The 16,044-nt window shown below is 55.0% G+C and overlaps 1 protein-coding gene across 1 annotated transcript in view; it reads left to right on the forward strand.

The window, feature by feature from the left end:
* Positions 1-14,621, forward strand: part of TMPRSS6 (transmembrane serine protease 6) — a 44,210-nt gene extending 29,589 nt beyond the window's left edge. Inside the window, exons 10-17 of the mRNA XM_064283594.1 lie at positions 5,764-5,909; positions 6,283-6,381; positions 7,346-7,459; positions 8,535-8,651; positions 9,517-9,685; positions 11,164-11,435; positions 13,421-13,557; positions 14,463-14,621. Of these exons, the coding sequence (XP_064139664.1) occupies positions 5,764-5,909; positions 6,283-6,381; positions 7,346-7,459; positions 8,535-8,651; positions 9,517-9,685; positions 11,164-11,435; positions 13,421-13,557; positions 14,463-14,621 (1,213 nt within the window). The remainder of the gene's footprint in view (positions 1-5,763; positions 5,910-6,282; positions 6,382-7,345; positions 7,460-8,534; positions 8,652-9,516; positions 9,686-11,163; positions 11,436-13,420; positions 13,558-14,462) is intronic.
* The last annotated feature ends 1,423 nt before the right edge of the window (positions 14,622-16,044 follow it).

A 16,044-nucleotide genomic window follows, 5' to 3' on the forward strand; every position in this document is an offset into this window, starting at 1 on the left:
CTGTGCAGCCAGGCTCTGGAGGTCTGGAAAAGGGCCTAGATGTCAGACACAGAATTCGTAAGGGAGGAGGGGCAGTCCTGGGCCCAGAAAGGTCACTGACGGGGAGGAACAGAAAGCAGCCGAATTGGGACAAGAAAGGCAGGCCTGGGCTCCCTCCCGCATTGGGCATCCTCCTCTGAGCCCTTGCTGCCTTCCCTACCTTCCCTGCTTTCTTCTGAGCTTCTCTGTGCCAGCCCATGCCCGGCTGAGGCTTTGCGGCCTCTGAGTGGCCCAGAGGCGGTGGAGGGCCTTGGCCTCGTGAGAACCAGCCGCCCGCCACCGGCTGCTGGGTTTCTCAGAAGCCACTCAGCTGGGCGTCATCGTGGCCAGCTTACAACTTGCCTTTCCCGGAACTGGTCTCCCCTCCCACCAGCTTCCTCTCCTCTGACATCACTTCTCTAGGCTCTGCCCCACTGTCTCCACATACCTTTAGGGCACAGGAAGTAACTGCTGGCCTGTGGGCTTGCTGGTGCCCCTGTGGCCTGGCCTGGCTGCGGGTGGCCCCTCTGCCTTCTGCCCTGGGGCAGCTGGCACTGCTGGGTGAGCGTCAGGCCTGGGGCTGGGCACAGGCGGTGTAGAAGGCAGAGAACCGCCACTGCTGTCCCCATGAGCTCATAGCCCCACCGTGTCAGCAGCCTGTTTTCAAAGAAGTCATCTTCTCATTTATTCCTTAAACATCCTACGAGGGAGATATTATCACCCCCATTTTACAAATGTGGAAACTGAAGCTGGTTGAGGTTGAGCCATGTGCCCAGGGTCACGCGGCATCACAAAGCCAGGCCCCTGCGGCTCCATATGCAACTCTCTGGCTACCATGTCACACGCTGCTGTCCTCCTCTTTAGTGCCTGCCTCCTCTGACCTTCCTTCCCATTTGACCTGCCCTTAAGAAAGGGCAGAAAGCTTAGACAGGCCTATAAAACAAACAATAGCACACATGAGGAACGTGCTTCTTAGCTCAATCATGTATACGAAACCAAAAGGGTAACACCTGTCCAAAAGCAATGACAAGAAGGCAGGAAAGGACAGGAAAAATGGACAGATGAAAAGGGGGAACTCAGGGTGGGGAAGGGGAGAGTGTTGACACACTGCGGGGATTGCAACCAATGTCACAAAACAATGTGTATAAATTGCTGAATGAGAAACTAACTTGGTCTGTAACTTTCACCTAAAGCGCAATTTAAAAAGAAAAAGAAAGGGCAGAAGTCCCTGGGTGGCACCAGCAGCTTCTGCCCCACTGCTATCTGAAAGGTTGGTGGTTCGAACCCACCCAGTGGTGCAGCAGAAGAAAGGCCTGGCAATTTGCTTTTGTTTGGTTCTGGTTTTAGGAAAGGGCATGCATGTGTGCAAGTGTCAGTCTGTCCATCCATCCATCATCCATCCTTCCGTCTGTCCGTCCGTCCGTCCATCCATCCACCCACCCACCCACTCTTCCACCCACCCATCCATCCATCCACCCACCCACTTACCCACCCACCCACTCTTCCACCCACCCATCCATCCATCCGTCCGTCTAGCCATTCATCCATCCGTCTATCCATCCATTCAGTCTTTCCCGACTTCCTCTCTGTGTGGGGTTGCTAATACGAAAGAAGGCTGACACTCTGCTCACCGTTGGGTGAGACAAAAAGGAAAAATCCCGAAGTCAAGAGGGGTGAGAGAGCAAGGCAGGCCACACAGTGCAAAAAGGCAGTTTCTTCCCTTGAGCGCTGCTGCAGCTGAGAAGAGAAGATGGGCTTGTAGATCTCAGACCCCTGGTGTTTCCTAGGGGGCCAGGGTGGAGGCCCTTGGGGCTGGGGGAGTTGGAGAGCCAGAGGAGTCCTATCTCCCCCCCCGAAGGTCCACCAGTGGGAACCAGAAACTCAGACTTGCAAAGGGGCCAGGCCAGTTTGCAGTTGGTTGCGTGCAGAGGGGCAGGGTGGTGGGGACCCAGCTAAGAGGGACGCGGCCCTGCCTAAGGTGAGCAGCCTCTGATTACCACCAACCGGTGTGGCCTGGGCTGCCGCTTTTTCAAGAGAAGCAAGAATCTGAATTATAATGTGAATTTAGGCTGGCGACTAAATTAAAAAAAAAAAAGATTATTTTTAAAAACACCGCCCAAATTAAACAGATCATCTCTGAGTTGGGTGAAGCCTGGGTCACTAGCTGGCAGCCACGGCCTTGCACGTGTGTGGCCCCTGCTAACTGAGAGGCCTGCTCCCCGGGGGTTCCCTCACTCCTGCCCCCACCCCTGCCTACAGCCCCCAGGCCTCCAGGGCAAGAGCCCAGGGTCAGCCAGGCTCCAGGTACCAGACTGAGCCTTGCCGGAGGGTCACCGCCAGCCACGAGCTGATTCCAGAATTCTTTCCCAGGGGCCAATAGAAAGTCCACCTTGTTGGTGGGTGCTGGTGACTAAAGAGCCCCTGGCTGAAGCCTGGGGTAACAACGCAGCTCTCAGACACCTCTAGGCTGAAACACTCCGGTTTCCTCCAACCCTCTGTCCTCCTACACTCTCCCCACGACTCCTAGAGACAAAGCCCCAGCGGTCCCTGAATCCTAGTGTGCTCGGGGCTGCGCCATGCCCAGGGTTCCCCAGCCCCTAGCGCCCTGTCTGCTCCCTGGGGCCGTCCTCGGGAATGACAATCCGCCATAACCTTGGTTTATTACTTTTGTCATTGTTGTTTGCCGTTGAGTGGATTCCAACTCATTTCGACCCTGTAGGACAGAGTAGAACTGCCCCATAGGGTTTCCTAGGTTTTTTTTAATCTTTACAGAAGCAGACTGCCACATCTTTCTCCTGTGGAGCAGCTGGTGGGTTCGAAGCACTGACCTTTTGGTTAGCAGCCGAGCACTTAACCACTGCACCACCAGGGCTCCTTTTATTCTATTCAAAAGCAAGCAAACAATAACAACAGAACTCCTTGTATTTCCTTAGTTTAAAAGGGCAAGAGGCGCCAGGCTTGCTCAGGGGCGCCCTCTGGTGGTGCACCTCCCCCTCTGGTCCTGGCTGGGGCTGTGGACGTCTGGGAGCAGGGCGAATAAACCAGGCCAAATCACTGGCCGGCCCAGGGCGACCCCATGTGTTTCAGAATGCAGTTGTGTTCCGTAGGGTTTTCAAGGCTGTGTTCTTTCAGCGGTAGATTGGCAGGCCTTTCGTCCAAGGTGCCTTTGGGTGGATTTGAACTGCCAACCTTTCAGCCAGTAGTCAGGGCCCTAACCATTTGTGCCACTCAGGGGCTCCCAGTGGCTATCAAAAGTTTTCATCTCAAGATGCCTTTACACTCTTAAAAATTATTGCTTGCCCTAAAGATCTATTGTTTATACAAGTTATATATGTTTACATTTAACATATTGGAAATGAACACTGAGAAAAAAATTTTTTTATTGTGCCTTTAAGTGAAAGTTTATAAATCAAGTCAGTCTCTCATACAAAAATTTATATACACCTCGCTGTATACTCCTAGGTGCTCTCCCCCTAATGAGACAGCACACTCCTTCGTTCCACCCTGTGTTCCCCGTGTCCATTCAGCCAGCTTCTGTTCCCCTCTGCCTTCTCATCTCACCTCCAGACAGGAGCTGCCCACATAGTTTCATGTGTCTACTTGATCAAGAAGCTCACTCCACATCAGTATCATTTTCTATCCCTTAGTCCAGTCCAATCTGTGTCTGAAGAGTTGGCTTTGGGAATGGTTCCTGTCTTGGGCTAACAGAAGGTATGGGGACCATGACCTTCGGGGCCCTTCTAGTCTCAGTCAGACCATTAAGTCTGGTCTTATGAGGATTTGAGGTCTGCCTCCCTCTGCTCTCCTACTCCATGAGGGATTCTCTGTTGTGTTCCCTGTCAGGGCAGTCATTGGTTGTAGCCAGGATCCATCTAGTTCTTCTGGTCTCAGGCTGATGTAGTCTCTGATTTATGTGGCCCTTTCTGTCTCTTGGGCTCATATTTACCTTGTGTCTTTGGTGTTCTTCATGCTCCTTTGCTCAAGGTGGGTTGAGACCAATGGATGCATCTTAGATGGCCGCTTGCTAGCGTTTGAAGACCCCAGACGCCACTCTCCAAAGTGGGATGCAGAATGTTTTCTTAATAGATTTTATTATGCCAGTTGACTTAGATGTCCCCTGAGACCATGGTCCCCAGACCCCTGCCCCTGCTACTCTGACCTTCAAAGCATTCAGTTTATTCAGGAAACTTTGCTTTTGGTTTAGTCCCGTTGTGCTGACTTCTCCTGAATTGCGTGCTGTCTTTCCCTTCACCTGAAGTAGTTCTTATCTACTGTTTAATTAGTGAATACCCCTCTCCCTCCCTCCCTCCCTCCCTCCCCTCTCTCGTAACCATCAGAGAATATTTTCTTCTGTGTTTAAACTATTTCTTGAGTTCTTATAATAGTGGTCTCATACAATATTTGTCCTTTTGCAACTGACTAATTTCACTCAGCATTACGCCTTCCAGGTTCCTCCATGTTATGAAATGTTTCACAGATTCCTCACTGTTCTTTATCGATGCGTAGTATTCCATTGTGTGAATATACCATAATTTATTTATCCATTCATCCGTTGATGGCACCTTGGTTGCTTCCATCTTTTTGCTATTGTAAACAGTGCTGCAATGAACATGGGTGTGCATATATCTGTTCGTGTAAAGGCTCTTATTCCTCTAGGATATATTCCGAGGAGTGGGATTGCTGGATAGTATGGTAGTTCTATTTCTAGCTTTTTAAGGAAGCGCCAAATCGATTTCCAAAGTGGTTGTACCATTTTACATGCCCATCAACAATGTATAAGAGTTCCAGTCTTCCTACAACCTCGAAAACTGAGAAAATTTAAAAATATTTATTTTAAATAACAATAATAAACCCATTAATTTTCACACAAATAACGTATTTATGAAAAAAATTATATGTTCCCAATCTAAAAACACGGAGAATATCATGTTTTACATTTTTCCAGACGTTTTTACTGTGTAGCTTACTAGACCACAACTGGGTCCTCACGTCTGCTCCTGCATTCAAACATGATATCACACGGCACGCGGCCTTTGGAAACTTGTGAGAGAGTAAGCGTGAAAGGCAAATGACATCTGTGTATTAATATGAAAAGAGTTTTGACTTTGGACGCCATGGGTGGTGGTGGTCCCACCCCAGTGTGGCTGCACATGGAGGCCACACATATCTTCTCCGAGTGTGGCCACAGCCCGTCAGCACTGCAGTACCGGTCCCGGGGGAGGGGCCAGCCTTTCCCTCATGCCCGAGGGTCACAGGGAGACCACCAGGGCTGTGGAGGTGTCTCCATAGGAGGGACAGCACCTGAATGGGGGTCAGCCGTCCCCCACCCCACACGGAGCACAGTAAACCACCTCTTCCCAGAGGGTGGGCCCGTCAAGAAAGGACTTTTGCCTCTGCTGACACAGTGAAGCACTTGTCAAATGCAATAAAAAAAAAAATAGTTCTCCTTATTTTCAAAAGGAGGAGAGTGGGGTTCAGAGAAGGACCCTGACTTGCCAGAAATCTGAGAATAGAATCCAGATGTTGGATTTTATCCTGTGGGCACTGGGGAGCCATTGAAGGCTTTAAAGCAGGGGAGGGATGTAGCCAGGGCATTTTCTAGAAAGATGACTCTGGGAGTGAGTATCACCAAGGAAGAAACCATGCTGTCTTAGACCAAGAGAGGAGAGGTGGGGTGGGGGGTACAGCTCCCCTTCTCTCTGCTGTGGCCTATGTGGCCCTGAGTCCACCTCTGGTCACCCCCAGGCTGTGTGGCCTGCGCACCCTGCAGCCCTACGCTGAGAGAATCCCTGTGGTGGCTACTGCCGGCATCACCATCAACTTCACCTCCCAGACCTCGCTCACGGGGCCAGGCGTGCAGGTGCACTACAGCTTGTACAACCAGTCAGACCGTGAGTGTGGACAGACCCGGAGCACAGCGGGCACCCCCAAAACCCCGCAGCCCTTTCCCCGCCTTGTCGCCATCCGCGGGACCTCTGAGTGGGTTGTGGGCAGCTGCTTTTCAGGCTGAACAAAGGAGTGTGTGTGTGCCCACGTATGTGCGCATACTCACACAGTTATGCGTGTGCCCGTGGGGCCACGTGTGTTCACCTGGTGTACACACCCATACGTGCCCACGTGTGTGTTGTGTGCATGTCTTGACCTTGCACACATGCGCCCATAGTGGGTGTCTGGGGTAGGTGTCTATGCACGTGTGAGCACACAGGTCCACGCATGGCTTCATGGCACCCTCTCTGTCCCCATGGTCTCCCTGTGGCCTCCCAGCCTGCCCTGGAGAGTTCCTCTGCTCTGTGAATGGACTCTGTGTCCCCGCCTGTGACGGGATCAAGGACTGCCCCAATGGCCTGGATGAGAGAAATTGTGGTGAGCAGCCCCCGCCCACCCCTCCGGATGCTTGCCTTCCCTGCGCTGAGCTGAGCCTGCCATTGGGGCAGCCCCACCCTTTTGAGTAGAGACCCCCACCCAGTTCCGTTATAAGCACCCAGGCGGGGGGTTCTCTCTGGTGCCAAGATGGTAAGATGGAAGCAGAGTGGGAAAGCGCCCTCCCCAGGGCCACCCAGTGGCGCAGTGGTGGGTCAAGCTGGGACCCAGGTCTCCTGACTCCTGGCTCCCAGCTCCTCCCTCTCCACCCCACGCCCAGGCAGCCTTCCAAGAAGGAACAAAGAGGGTGGAGGTAGGGCGCGGAGGGGGAGGCCGTTACACAGCAGCAGGCAGGCAGGTCCAGGGCGGCCCAGGAGGGAAGACTCGCTCTCCCCCACTTCAGCGGGGCTCTCACCCCTCCACTCCAAGGGCTCAAAATGGAGCTGCCAATTCCTACTGGAGCTGTCTTCCCCACCAGCCAGCCTGGGAGAAGGGCTCAGGGCTCAGAGTCCTGGTCCCCTAAGTCAGAACTGTCTCAGAGCAGTACCTCTCCCTCTCTGAGTCCTGGCTTCTGGCCCCTGAGTTACCACGCAGGCTGCCCATCCCGGTCTGATCTCCCCACACTCCCCTTTCAAAGTTTTAAATATGAGGGGAAAGAAGCAGAAGGGCAGGGTGGTGTCACCCCTCTGGGAGGAGCCTATCTTGGTGCTGGGGAAGGGGCCTTATGTTTAGAACCAGAACATCCGGCTTCAAGTTCAGGCTCAGTCGAGGTACCTTGGACAAGTCACTTCATGTGTTTCCATTTGTGAAATGGGGTCTCTCACATGTTGCTGTCAAGTCCAGGTGCAAGGTAGCTGAGTGGGATCTGTGGGCCATAAAGTGCTACACAATACCCATTCCCCAGGCATCCGGGAATCTCAGCGGGGTTCTCTGACTTCCTCCCCGCCCCTTCTCTTTGTCCCCGCAGTTTGCAGAGCCACATTCCAGTGCCAAGAGGACAGCACGTGCATCTCACTGTCCAGGGTCTGTGACCGGCAGCCTGACTGTCTCAACGGGAGTGATGAGGAGCAGTGCCAGGAAGGTAGAGTGGCATACGACCAGGTATCCAGAGGGAAACCAAAGGATGCACCTCAGCCAGACAACCTGGCCCCTTCCCATGCTTTTTTGGCAAAGGTTTCTGCCCTTGCCAAACATCCACCAACCCACCTATATGTACATGTGTATGCTAGTTTATCTGTCTGTCTGTCCATTCATCATCTGGTCTCCCCAGTCACCTTGTCTGTCCATTGATTCACACATCCATTCATCCACCATTTGCCTTTTAATCCACCCATTTATTGGTCTGCCCTGTTACCTGTGTTTTCATTGTTCTATCCACATATCCATCCGTCTGTCCGTCCATCCGTCCGTCCATCCATCCATCCATCCAAGTGACCAACCAAACAACACAAAATATCCAGAGATAGGCAAGGCAGGGTGAGGGAGTGGGCAGAGGCGAGGTCCCTGCCCTCCAAGGTTTTAGCTGTCAGTAGAAAGACATGACGGTTGACTCTCTCTGACCCAAAACCTGTGGACACCGTGTTCAGTGGCATGGAAGATTGAAACAAACAAACAGAAAAAAAACCGAACCCAGGGCCGTTGAGTCAATTCCGACTCATAGAGACCCTATAGGACAGAGTAGAACTGCCCCATAGAGTTTCCAAGGAGCACCTGGTGGATTTGAACTGCTGACCCCTTGGTTAGCAGCTGTAGCACTTAACCACTACAGCTGGGTGGTGGGGGAAGGCGGGGAAGGTTCCCTAGAGGAGGCAGGCTTTGAACTGGACCTTGAAGAGGTAAAATGTAAATAGGCAAGAGGAAAGGCGACTAGACAAAGATCCGGTGGCGGAGCACAGCCTGAGCGAGGATGCACAGCTCTGCTCTTGAGCACCCAAGACAGTGAAGGCACAGCCTGCCTTTAGGCACCACACCTGAGGAGGAGGCATGGCCCTAGGGCAGGAGCCCCAGCCTGAGGGCAGACACAGCCTGCCTTGAAGAGTCTTTAAAGAGACCCCTTCCCAGTCACTGCCTGGCCTCTTCCGGACCACCTTCTCAGGCCTGATTTTGGAAGGCTTCCTCTGGGCTCAGGGACTGCCCCTCTGTGCCCTCTGCCCCAGGAGTGCCTTGTGGGACATTCACCTTCCGATGTGAGGACCGCAGCTGTGTGAAGAAACCCAACCCCCAGTGTGATGGGCAGCCTGACTGCAGGGACGGCTCGGACGAGCAGAGCTGTGGTGAACCTGCCACGCCAGCCCCTCCACTTGGCCCAGCTATCCTTCTACCTGCCACCCCAGCTCTTCCACCCCACCACCCAGCTGTCCCTCCACCTGCCTGCTGGCCCTGCCACTAGGCCCAGCTGCCCCTCCTACTGCCACCCCAGCCCCTCCACCCTGCCCAGCTGCCCTTCTACCTGCCCACCAGCCCCTCTACCTAATCCAGCTGCCCCTCCACCTCACCGAGCTGCCCCTCCACTTGCCCACCAGCCCCTCCACCCCACCCAGCTGTCCCTCCACCTGCCACCCAGGCCCCTCCATCCCACCCAGCTGCGCCTCCACCTGCCACCCCAGCCCCACCACCAGGCCCAGATACCCCTCCCCCTGCTACCCAGGGCCCTCCACCCCACCCAGCTGCCTCTCCACTTGCCCACCAGCCCCTCCACCCCACCCTCCTGTCCCTCCACCTGCCACCCAGGCCCCTCCACCCCACCCAGCTGCCCCTCCACTTGCCCACCAGCCCCTCCACCCCACCCAGCTGCCCCTCCACCTGCCACCCCAGCCCCACCACCAGGCCTGGCTGCCCCAGGGCAAGGAGCAGGACAGGGGTCCCCTTCCACCTGCAGGGAGGGAGCGAGGTGCCCACATTGGGAAGCTGGAGACGGGAAATCTCATCATTTGTCCGTCTGTCTCTCCATCCTGCCTCTCTGGCCCTTCATTTTGGTCCTATTGCTCTGTCTCCATCTTTATTCTTTCTGTTTCTCTCCATCTTTCCTTTGCTTTTTCTCTCTCCCTTCCCTTTTTCTATCTTTCTCTATCTCTGTTTCTCACTGGCCTCTCTCCCTCCCCTTTTTCTCTGTCCCTCATTGTCCCCCTCTCCAATCAGACTGTGGCCTCCAGGGCCCCTCCAGTCGCATTGTGGGTGGGGCCATGTCCTCGGAGGGCGAGTGGCCATGGCAGGCCAGCCTACAGGTTCGGGGCCGACACATCTGCGGGGGGGCCCTCATCGCCGACCGCTGGGTGATAACGGCTGCCCACTGCTTCCAGGAGGACAGGTGAGGGCTGGTGTGGCACCTTGGGCTATGGGTAGAAAAGGCCATGGCAGGGATTCCTGGCATGCCCAGTGTCTGAGCTCTGAGCAGACAGAGGGTGGGTGGTGTAAGCCTGGATGGCTGTTGGGACACTTGGGGGTCTTGTCCTGTCTCCACCACGAACCCAATCTGTGCCCCTGGGAAGTCTGCTCAGCCTCCCCGTGCTCTGCTTTTTGGTATCTTTCTTCAGGCTGGGTCCGTAATTCCTTTACTCATTCATCCATTCAGCAATATGTGTTGTGCTAGATGCTGGGAATACAGTAGGGAAAAAAACAGACAAAAATTCCTGCCTGACCTGTGTTATGGGCCACACCATCCCCCTGGCCCCCAGGTGTGACTGGGGCTGTGCCAGATGGTAGGCAGGGCTGGGAAGCCCTGAAGGATATCTCATCCTGTCCCTTGGCCATCTTCCCCATCTGCACACGGGGCTGACATCGCCCCCTCTCACTCCAGCCAGATCTCTGGGCCCCAGACCCTCCCACAGCATGGCCAGCCCCGGACTCTTCCTCTCCCCAGCTCCTCCTCCGTCCTGGGTCCTGGTAGAGGACGTGGCCTCCCCAGCCCAAGACACAGGAGACCTTCTCTTCTCCCCTTACACCCAGAGGCAGGCAGCACTTCCTCTCCATGCCCCGGCTAACCCTCAGCTGCTGTCTGCTCCTTGCTGCCACCATCACCCGGATCACTCTGGTAGCCCAGAGTCTCCTCCCTTTTGCATCTTCTGCCCAGGTGCCATCTAACCACGCGCTCTGTACCTCCACCCCTAGCTCCCCACTGCCCTTGTGGGAAAGACATACCCAAATGCCAACCAGGCATCCAGGTCCGCGAGTTCAGAATGCGCTGTGTCTACAAAGTGTTCAAGAAAAAAGAGAGACACCCCTGTTGAGTCTTGGCACCATGCTGGTTCTCTACATGTTGTTGTTGTTGGGTGCTGTTGAGTCCGTTCTGATTCATAGCACCCTATATGGCAAAGTAGAACTGCCCCATAGGGTTTTCTAGGCTGTAATCTTTACAGGGGCAGATTGCCAGGTCTTTTCTTCCACCGATCGGCTGGTGGGTTCCAACAGCTCATCTTTCGGTTAGCAGCCAAGTGCTTAACCACTGTGCCACCAGGGCTCCTTAGTTCTTTACATACATGGTCTTACTGAATTCTCCCAGGAACATATGAGTAGAAACTGCTAGTTCCATTTAACAGAGAAGGAGACTGAGGCTGAGAGAGGCACACACCTACCCAGGGAGAGGTGAAGCTGGGGTTGGACCCCAGGTGGGCTGACTCGGACACCCCCTCTGATCATGGCACCACCAGTTAGGGAAAGGGCTTCCCAGCCAAGGAAGAGGTGGGTGTGGAGTAGGGGGGATGATGTCCCAGGAAGGGAATGTGGCTATCACAAAGGCCCCACACAGGAGAGACAACCTCTGAGCGAAGGCCCCCCTCCCGCTCCCAGCATGGCCTCACCCACACTATGGACCGTGTACCTGGGCAAGGTGTGGCAGAGCTCGCGCTGGCCCGGGGAGGTGTCGTTCAAAGTCAGCCGCCTGCTCCTGCACCCCTACCACGAGGAGGACAGCCATGACTACGACGTGGCGCTGCTGCAGCTCGACCACCCAGTGGTGCGCTCAGCTGCCGTGCACCCCGTCTGCCTGCCGGCGCGCTCCCATTTCTTCGAGCCCGGCCTACACTGCTGGATCACAGGCTGGGGCGCCCTGCGCGAGGGAGGTGAGTGGGGGTGCGGGGAGGCAGAGTGGGCGCTCCGCGTGCGACCTCCTGCGCTGTAGGGGACGGGGCTTGGTCCCAGGACTCCACCTTGAGGTACTCTGGTCCTGGGATTAAATCCGGTTGGGTTTTACGGGAGAAATCACCCGTTTAATTTGGCCGGTGGACCCCGTGTCCTCCTGGCCTTCCCTTCTTTCTGGAAGGGCAATTTAAGGAGAACCAAGGTCATGGAAAGTCATCTTGGAAGATGTGTGTGGGGTGAAGGGGTGGGCCAGGGACACCACAGTGCACCCCCAGCTCCGGCCCTCCCTTCTGCTCCTTGGACATTTGAAGTGGAGTGGGTGTCTTAATTACTAGCATTTTCTACATCAACGTTGGATTTTAGGGGAACATGATTTTATTTAACCCACCCAATAGCCCTGGGGATGGGTATTACAGCCCCATTTTTTTTTAAATAATTTTTATTGTGCTTTAAGTGAAAGTTTACAAATCAAGTCAGTCTGTCACATATACACCTTACTACATACTCCCATTTACTCTCCCCCTAATGAGTCAGCCTGCTCCCTCCTTCCAGTCTCTCCTTTCATTACAGCCCCATTTTATGGGTGTAGAAAGTGAGCCTCAGAGACATTTAGTGGTTGCTTAAAGTCACACAGCTAGATTGGACTGGAACAGAGACTGGAACCCAGGACTGCCTGGCTCCACAGCGCCTGCTTTTCCTGTTACTGCCTCCCTGAAACTGGGGCTTTCTCCTCTTCCTGCCTAAAGTGACCAGAGCTGCTGTCACTAGAAGGCACCTCTCAGTTCCTGTGAAGCAAAGGCCATGTCCCCTCGAACCTTAGTAGTGGTGGCTTAAAAAATATGTACGTGATTTGCAATTTGGTAGCAGACCGGAAGGTACCCACACCCAGACCGGAAGGTAGAGATATTTTAAAGATGGGGAAACTGAGGCTCAGAGATGGAAAGTGACTTGTCTGTATGGATGACACAGTAGTAGCAAAACAGGGATTGGTTCATTCAATCATTCATTCATTCATCCATTCAACCACACATTCAATGAGCACCTACTATAAGCCAGGCATCAAGTTAGGCAGAAGGGATATAAAGATGAAAAATGGCAATATTCTTGGGGGAGACAGACAGTGGTAAGAGTTGAGATGGACGGGGAGGTACAGGGGGCAGTGGCAGCTCAGAGGAGGCTCCCACCCAGGTGGGGTCAGGGAGAGCTTCCTGGAGGAGGGGGTGTCTAGGCTGAAGCTTGGAAGAAGTCACCATTGATTGGCCAGGCAAGGGGGAAGGGTGTTCCTGGTAAAGGCACAGGTGCCTAGACAGAGACCTGGGAACAGCCAGCACCATCAGGGCCTGCCAGAGGGGATCTGGGGTTGGGGCAGGTCTAACCGGGTGAGGGTCAGAGGGAAGGAGAGGCAGGCAGGACCTTGCAGGTCTCTGGAAGAAGCTTGAGCCAGGGCTCTCCTCCCCACCTGCACCTTAGAAGTGCACTGTAGAAGCACCTGTGGAGCTATGAGACAAGCACTGGTGCCTGGGCCCATCCCACATGAATTAGACCAAACCTCTGGCAGTGGGACCCGATGCCCGAGTACATTAAAGCCTCCAAAGAGAAGCACTGGGCTGGAGGGTGGGGAGACGCTAAAGAGTTTTAATGGGAGAGTGAAGGGGTCAGATGTATGTCTGGAAAGATCCCCCAGGGGTAACGGAGTAGAGGAGGGCTGCCAGGAGCCAAGATGCACTTAAAGAGGCGGAAGGAGGGGAGGAGAACTTGGAGGAAGAGGCTGGTCTAAGTCTGCTTTGGTTTGGGGCTCTCTCAGCATTAGCCGTGCAGAGCAGGAGCTGGAACAAGGGGTGGGCAGAGCAGGGGAGATGAAGGGGGACCCCTGAGATGCAGGAAGAAGAGGGGAAGGAAGCATGGAGGGGTGCTCCCAGGCACCTCCTCTCTCCTCTGACCTCTACCCCCTGACCCCACCGGGCAGGCCCCACTAGCAATGCTCTGCAGAAGGTGGATGTGCAGCTGATCCCACAGGACCTGTGCAGTGAGGCCTACCGCTACCAGGTGACACCACGCATGCTGTGTGCCGGCTACCGCAAGGGCAGGAAGGATTCCTGCCAGGTGACTCCGCAGGGGGTGGTCGGGAGCTTAATGGGTGACACATCACCCAGGGCCTGGCCCTTTGCTCATATCAGTCCAATGAATCCTCACAGCCTCCCAGGAAGGTGGGGATGGGTGTCACCACTTTACAAATAAGGGAACTGAGGCTCAGACTGGTTGAGGGACTTGCCTGAGGCTGCTGAGCTACAAATCAGGAGAGACCCTGTGACGGGCAGTCCTTAGGCTCAGACCCAGCTCTGTACCTTGCTCACCGAGAGGCACTTGCCCAAAGCCACAGGCTACGGAAGACTCCAGGAGGAGGGGAGGGGTGTCACCGATGCTACAGAGGTACTGGAATACACAGCCATGGTTCCAGGAGAGTAACCATCAAGCCAGGACCTGCTGGGGACCAGCAGGGATGGGGTCTCAGTCAGGACTTGCCAGACAAACACAATCTATCTAGAAACAGAATCAATACATATGAGCAGGTGGGTACTTTTAGGAATTGTCTCAGGACACTGTAGGAGCTGGCAAGCCTGAAATTGATAGGGCAGGCCAGCAGGCTGGAAACTCAGGCAAGATTTCTGTTACGAATCTTGAGGCACAATTCCTCTTTCTTCAGCACACCTCAGTTTTTGTTCTCAAGGCCTTTAACTGATTGGATGAGGCTCACCCATATTATTGCAGGTAATCTGCTTTATTTAAAGTCAACTGACGATAAATGTTACATCTACAAAACACCATCAGAGCAATACCCAGACTAGTGTTTGACCAAACAACTGGCACTGCAGCCCAGCCAAGATAGCACGTGAAATTAACCATACCAGATGGTTTGGGCTTCTCTAAGGGGGCATGTCCTATCAGGACTGGAGCCCCTGTGGCCCCAGTGGGGACCCTGACACAGCTGCCTCTTTTCTCCTATTCAGGGTGACTCGGGTGGCCCCCTGGTGTGCAAGGAGCCCAGCGGCCGGTGGTTCCTGGCAGGGCTGGTCAGCTGGGGCTTGGGCTGTGGCCGGCCCAACTACTTCGGCGTCTACACCCGCATTACAGGTGTGATTGGCTGGATCCAGCAGGTGCTGACCTGAGGAGCTGCCCGCTTGCAGAGCTGGGGCCCACCCCCTGGACTCAAGAGAGCCCTTGGCACCCACCAGGTGGGGGAACAAGTATTCTGGGGTGAGAGGCCCCCATCCCCTCCATGATGTCTGCTCCCGGGAGGACACAGGAGGAAGAGGAGTGCTATGTGCTGATGGCCAGGAATCTCCCAAGGACCCAGGACAGACATGAGGCCCGGCTGGGGATCACATCCTTCCATGCCCCCCCATCTCCTGAGTCTCCTCCTCTTTACCCCCGCCTTTCTCGTCCCCACATCTCCTGAGTCTCCTCCCTCTACGCCCCCCATCCTTGAGGAGAAATAGGTCAGCAGGACCATGATGGCTTCCAGTACCCAGGGGGTGTCTGAGATAACCCTGCCCCCCATACTACAGAGGCTGCTTGGGCAGCATACCTTCCAGCCAGTGAATCCCTTCAGGCTAAAATGAGAGGTGGGGGTAGAAAGTGTCCCTGGTGGAGGGGGCCCTCAGCGCCCTCAAGACACCCACATGGGCCAGCTGCCAGGGAAGCCAAAGGTGGGGACACCGGGCCCAGAGTCCTCGCCCCCCTTTTGCTACCACCTGGATCTCCACTGCCCAGACTCTCACCTGGAGGCAAGCTTGGCCATCCTGGGAAATAAAGCCGCCTGACCCAAGGTCTTGCTGTGGTTTTGAATGGGAACCCCGCCTGGCCTCTTACCCTTGGCTGCATCAGACCCTGCTTCCTGCTCAGCCTGCTCACCAAGAGTCCAGCAGGCCAAGGTGGGGTCAGTGGAGGCAGGGATGGCCACTGGGAGCTGGAGTCTCCAGGGCGGCTGCCAAAGCCCTGGGAGAACCCCAAGGAAGGCAACGATCTGGTGAACCTCAGGCCAGAGTGAGGGGTGGGGCAAGGGATAGACTTCTGGAACCTTGGAGGTGACTTATGCTCAGAGGCACGGGGACCTCTTCAAGATCCACTGGGGGCTAGGATAGGAACCTGGCGTGGGACCCCCTTTCCTGGCTCTCAATCCACTACTGCCCTCTTCTGCACTACATCTGTTTAAGTCATTTATGCAGCAGCAGTGCGGGAGGCGGGTGGGGGGGCTCGTTTAGAACACAGGCTTGAAAGGACCTAATGACTCACTGGGTTGGGGTGGCGTGAGGAAGCAGGCGGCATCCAGGCCCACAGCCAGGTGTCTGGCTTGAACAGTGGCCGATGGAGGAACCACTGCCTGACCCAGGGGGCTCTGGGGAGGGAAAGGCTCCAGGAACATGCCATGAGCTTGGGTGACTCTAGGACCACCAAGAGAGAGATGTCCAGGAGGTAGGCTGATGCTTGAGAGAGGTTGGGGAGGGGGTTTCAGAGACCATCCTGTCTGGGAGGTTAACAACACAGAAGAGGGCTGGGGGTGGGAGGAGACACTGTGGAGGACTGGGAGAC

The sequence above is a fragment of the Loxodonta africana genome, chromosome 4 (genome assembly GCF_030014295.1).
Source record: "Loxodonta africana isolate mLoxAfr1 chromosome 4, mLoxAfr1.hap2, whole genome shotgun sequence".
Lineage (NCBI taxonomy): Eukaryota > Metazoa > Chordata > Mammalia > Proboscidea > Elephantidae > Loxodonta > Loxodonta africana.